The 4,799-nt window shown below is 62.7% G+C and overlaps 1 protein-coding gene across 1 annotated transcript in view; it reads left to right on the top strand.

Annotated features, from left to right (window-relative positions):
- Positions 1-323: 323 nt before the first annotated feature.
- Positions 324-4,799, top strand: part of CARNS1 (carnosine synthase 1) — an 8,261-nt gene continuing 3,785 nt past the window's right edge. Inside the window, exons 1-7 of the mRNA XM_011942758.1 lie at positions 324-353; positions 1,506-1,776; positions 2,531-2,620; positions 2,856-3,343; positions 3,582-3,756; positions 3,848-3,933; positions 4,700-4,793. Of these exons, the coding sequence (XP_011798148.1) occupies positions 351-353; positions 1,506-1,776; positions 2,531-2,620; positions 2,856-3,343; positions 3,582-3,756; positions 3,848-3,933; positions 4,700-4,793 (1,207 nt within the window). The 5' untranslated portion in view covers positions 324-350. The remainder of the gene's footprint in view (positions 354-1,505; positions 1,777-2,530; positions 2,621-2,855; positions 3,344-3,581; positions 3,757-3,847; positions 3,934-4,699; positions 4,794-4,799) is intronic.

Here is a 4,799-nt window from a genome sequence, read left to right as displayed (position 1 = left end):
CCCGCGCTCCGTGGCAGGACCCTCGACGCTACGCTCCCCACCCCCGGGAACCGGTGCCCCCCACTTCCCCCGCACTGGCGGGGCAGAGCCGAGCCGGGACCCTAGGGCAGGAAGGACCTGTGAGCGCGTTGGGGCAGGAGCCACTCGGTCTGGGCAGCAGAAATCCCTCCCCATCTTCGGGGTGGGGGTGGGGCGGTCTTGGCCTCTTTCTGCAGGGACAGGTGTCGGCCACCTCTCCACTCCCAAAGTCTAGGGGCTGGAAGGCCAGGCAGGGACCTGGCTGCCCTGACTCCTTCGTCTCTCTGTCCCTCTGTCTCTGCCATCAGTCTTTCAGCCACTCCACCCACGAGATGGTGAGTCTCCTGCGGTCCCTCCCCCACAAGGCCCAAGTCCCTGGGCAGAGAGAGGGCCCAGAGGACAGCAGGCAGCACCCAGGACCTAAGCCTGGGGTTGCCCCATGCAGAGAGCTTAGACTCACGACCAGCTCCCTCACCCCCACCCTGCGGCTGCGTCCTGGGAGGTGGGCACTCTTAGTGCCCTGTGACAGTCATTCATTCCATGGCCCCTCAGGGAGCTCACCTTCTAGGAGAGGGCACAGAGGCTCTGGCCCTGGCAAACTGGGATTCAAGCCCAGGTGTGAGGCCCAGTCCTCTGCCGTCTGGGCCACAGCACACCATCTCCCAACAACCAAGAGATTCTCTTCGTCCCAGCCTCATCAGCCCCCAGCGGATGGGACAGGGCAGGCACCAGGCAACAAGGCCCAAAGACACCTCATAGCTTGCTCAAGGTGGCTTTGAGTTCCCTGTCCAGGCCTGGGGACTGCAAAGAACAAGAATTCCATTCACACGGAGCCTCCCAGCAGCCCCATGTGGGGTGCGCCAGCCTCAGAGAGGGTAGGGACATTAGGTTTCATCCAAAGAAAGCATTTCCATGACTCAAAATATCTGCAAAGAGGGGTCCCAGCCCTCCCCCTCCTAATGTCGGGCTTCAAGCCCTACGTGGAGATGACAGTGGAATCACATTTAGGTGTCAGCACACTCCATGCTGGGTCATGAGAGAGAAATAAGCCACCCCAGAGTGATGGCTGGGTTCGTTCATTCACCTGCTCTTCAGTCAACAAACATTTACTGAGCAGTGGCTGTGTGCCAGGCACGGTTTAGGTGCTGGGGTTGCCTCCATGAACAAAACCAGCAGAAAACTCTGCTGCTGTGAAGCAAGCTAAGGCGGAGCCCAGTGTGGGGGCGCGGGGGGTGCTGGTCGGCAGGACACTGCTTCCTGCCATTCCTCCAGGGGCACCACACAGAACAGTTTACAAAGCACTCCCACCATCGCGTTCCCATTAATGCGCCTTCACCCCCAACACAGGCCTTTCCTCCCCTAGTCCCCGGGACGGTGTCAGCCCTGAACACAGCCCAGGCTGGGAGAGTGGGGGGCTTACACCCTTGGGTGACTTAATGTGACCACTGGCCCATCCTGCCCAAGACCCACCACTTCTGCCCTCTCAGCTCTCCCTGGATCCATCTGGTCCCGAGTGGGATTGCCCACTGGGCTCCAAGGACCTGGAGGATGAGGGCCCCTGGGGAGGGGGCTCTGGCCTGCCGCCCACAGGCTGCTTCCCTGGCTCCTGGCGCCAGGACGTGGGCCTGGACTGCAAGGGATCCCCCGAGGGGACCGAGGCCCGGGCCTGGACTGTCTACTACTACAGCCTCCTGCAGAGCTGTCTGCAGCAAGCTGGCCTTCCGGAGACTCAGGACCGCAGCCAGGCGCCCCGCACAGGTGCCCAAGGGCTCCCTGGAGGGGGGCACCCCTGGGGGCAGGGAGGGGCCCCCAGCCCAGTCTGTTTCCTCATCCATGTCAAGGTCAGCCCCTTCCCCCAGGCTCTGGTTCGGTCTGAAGGCAGGAAAGGCACAGCTAGTTGGCCTAGGGTAGGCAAACATTGTTTGCAAGGGCATCTGGCACCAGTGAGGTCAAGGATTGGGCTCTCTGCCCTCACCCCCCTCCCCAGAAAGACCCAGCCCTGGGATTGGGAAACCATGTTGTATGGCACTGAAGCTTCTAGGGAAAGGTCTTGGGAGCTGTGGTGGAGGCAGCTCAGCAGCTGAGACCTCCCAGACTCCTCCCCTTCTGCCCCTCCCACACCTGTTGTATATACAGATTTTGTGCGGACAGAGGGTTCGCAGGTAGAATACCTGAGAATCACAGACTTGGTCCCATTGTACAAACTGGGAAACGGGGGCTCGGAGGAACACTGACTCCTCCAAGGTCACACAGAAAGTCAGAGCTCAGGCTAGAACCCAGGTCTCCAGTCACCCAGCCTGCAACACTTCTGGAACAACTGCAGAAAGGGGGAGCCCGTCTCACAGGGCAGGACTGGCGGGCACGTCCACTCCCTGTCTGTCCCCTGTCTCGTCCGATTCCTGGGAAAACTGTGGGGGCCCAGGGTGAGGCCATGGGTGTGGAGGTGGTGGAAGGTAGGCAGAGGGACAACAAGGGCGCCCCTGGTGAGCTGGGCCATGTTCTCTTTCCCGAGGCTGTCCTGGGGCGGAGGTGACCTTGTGCGTTCTGGGCTCCCCCAGCACCTTTCTGCCTGTGCTGCTGGAGGGTGGGGTCCAGAGCCCGGGTGAGTGTGCGCTCAAGTTTCCCCATCCCCTTCTACAGAAAGGGCAGCCCTGCCCTGGCCCAGCTACATCCCAAAATACCCGCCAACCCTGGCAACTGCCTGCATTCCACTGGAGCAGCTGCCATGCCGACTGGGGATGGGTTCTGGGATCAGCTGCCCCCACTCCGCTACCCAGGGGCCCGGGCATGGGCCATCAAGCCTTCCCTGGCCAGCCACTTGCCTTCTCTGCCCACAGGAAACATGCTCCTTTGCCTGTCCCCTGCTTGGCTGATGAAGGTGCCAGCACCTGGGCAGCCGGGTGAGGCAGCCTTGCTGGTCTCCAAGGCTGTGAGCTTCCACCCGGGGGGCCTGACATTCCTGGATGACTTTGTCCCCCCACGCCGTGCCACCTACTTTCTGGCAGGCCTGGGTCTGGGGCCCAGCCGGGGCCGAGAGGCAGCAGAACTCGCCCGTGACCTGACCTGCCCCACAGGAGCTTCGGCTGAGCTGGCCCGGCTGCTGGAGGACCGGCTGCTGACAAGGCAGTTGCTGGCCCAGCAGGGTGGTGTGGCTGTGCCAGCGACCCTGGCATTCACCTACAAGCCGCCAGGGCTGCTGCGCGGAGGGGATTCCAGCCCAGGGCTACGGCTGGTGGAGCTGAGTGGCAAAGAGGGCCAAGAGACGCTGGTGAAAGAGGAAGTGGAGGCTTTTCTGCGCTCCGAGGCCCTGGGTGATGTTCTGCAGGTAACAGGCTCTTGTCCACCCTGAGGTCTGTACAGATGCCAGCAGGACGGGACCCAGGCACGGCTACCAAGTCTGGCTGGGAAGGTGTCCCTACCTCTTAGCCCTGCCACTGCCCCATCTCTAGGGCAATCCCCTGCCCTTTTGCCTCAGTTTACTCACCGGCTCCTGTGGTGGAAGCGCCCCACCCTGCAGTACCTGGGGTGGTGTCCAGGAGGCCCCTTTCCCCTCCTTGCTGCAGGTGGCTGTGAAGCTCAGTGGCTGGCGCTGGCGGGGGCGGCAGGCATTGCGTCTGCACCCACGGGCAGAGCTGGGTGCAGTGGTGAACACAGTGCTGGCACTGCTGGAGAAGCTGGAGGAGGAGGAGAGTGTCCTGCTGGAGGCTGTGTACCCACCTGTCCAGCTGCCCTGCTCAGGTGAGAGTCACCTGGGCTGGCCAGGGGTGGGAGCTTGGTGTGGCCTTCTGGCCACTCTGTGCTGGCCTTAGACCTCCCTGTCTTCCCCTAGATGGTCCTTCACCTGGCCCTGGCCTGGCCGTGCGAATCTGTGCTGTGGTGTGTCGGACACAGGGTGACAGGCCACTGCTGAGCAAGGTGAGTGTGGCCCAGGCCCAGGTTGTGACCCTGCCTGCCACACCCCAGTCCAGTCCCAGTGGTTTGCCAAGGGCCCCTGAGCCGTCTCTGGGCAGAGAGGACAAAATCCTTAGAGGGATCGAAGTTGCCTCTGGGGAAACTACTGGGTCTGACCCGTCTTCACTTTCCTGCAACCCTTCCAGAACCCCTCCCACACCAAGAGCCCCTGCCCCTGTGCTCAGCCCCACGCTGGGTAGTACCAGGGCCCAGGGGGCTGAACTGTCTTTCCAGAGAGTCTTGCCCACCTAGAGGCTGACCCAGGGCTTCCTGATAAACCTATAGTGCCTGGAGCCCTTCAGGAGGGGCCTCTAAGCTGGGGAGTTCAGGAAGGCTTTTAGGGATCCTACTGGGTACCCAGCTCTAGGCTACACTGAGAGGGAGAGATTCGACCCTGCCCTCAGGGAGCTCCAGTGGGGTAGGAGAGAGGTGTGCCCCAGGGAGATGCTAGGGCGGGGCACACCAGGGTGGCCCAGGCCCTCAGGGCTGCAGGAGCCATCCTGGAGGGGGACCCCAGCTGCGCCTGGAAGCCTGGGTAGAATCCCTGGAGGAGTCTAGGGACCAGATGGGGAGTGGCAGGTATAGCTCGTGTGCAGTTTAAGACATGCTGGAGGACGGGGCTTCTTGAATGTCCAGTGAGGGGTCTGGTCTGAATCCTGGCACAAGGGGGTGGGGGTGTGCGTGGGGGGCAGGAGTGTGTGGGCCTCCCTCTGAGCCGCCCCCTGCCCAGGTGGTGTGCGGCGTGGGCCGCGGAGACCGACCTCTACGGCACCACAACTCCCTGCCGAGGACGCTGGAGGTGGCGCTGGCCCAGTGCGGCCTGGGCGAGG

This window comes from Colobus angolensis, unplaced genomic scaffold (assembly GCF_000951035.1).
Source record: "Colobus angolensis palliatus isolate OR3802 unplaced genomic scaffold, Cang.pa_1.0 Scaffold21, whole genome shotgun sequence".
Taxonomy (NCBI): domain Eukaryota; kingdom Metazoa; phylum Chordata; class Mammalia; order Primates; family Cercopithecidae; genus Colobus; species Colobus angolensis.
This window is presented reverse-complemented; position numbering and strand designations above follow the sequence as displayed.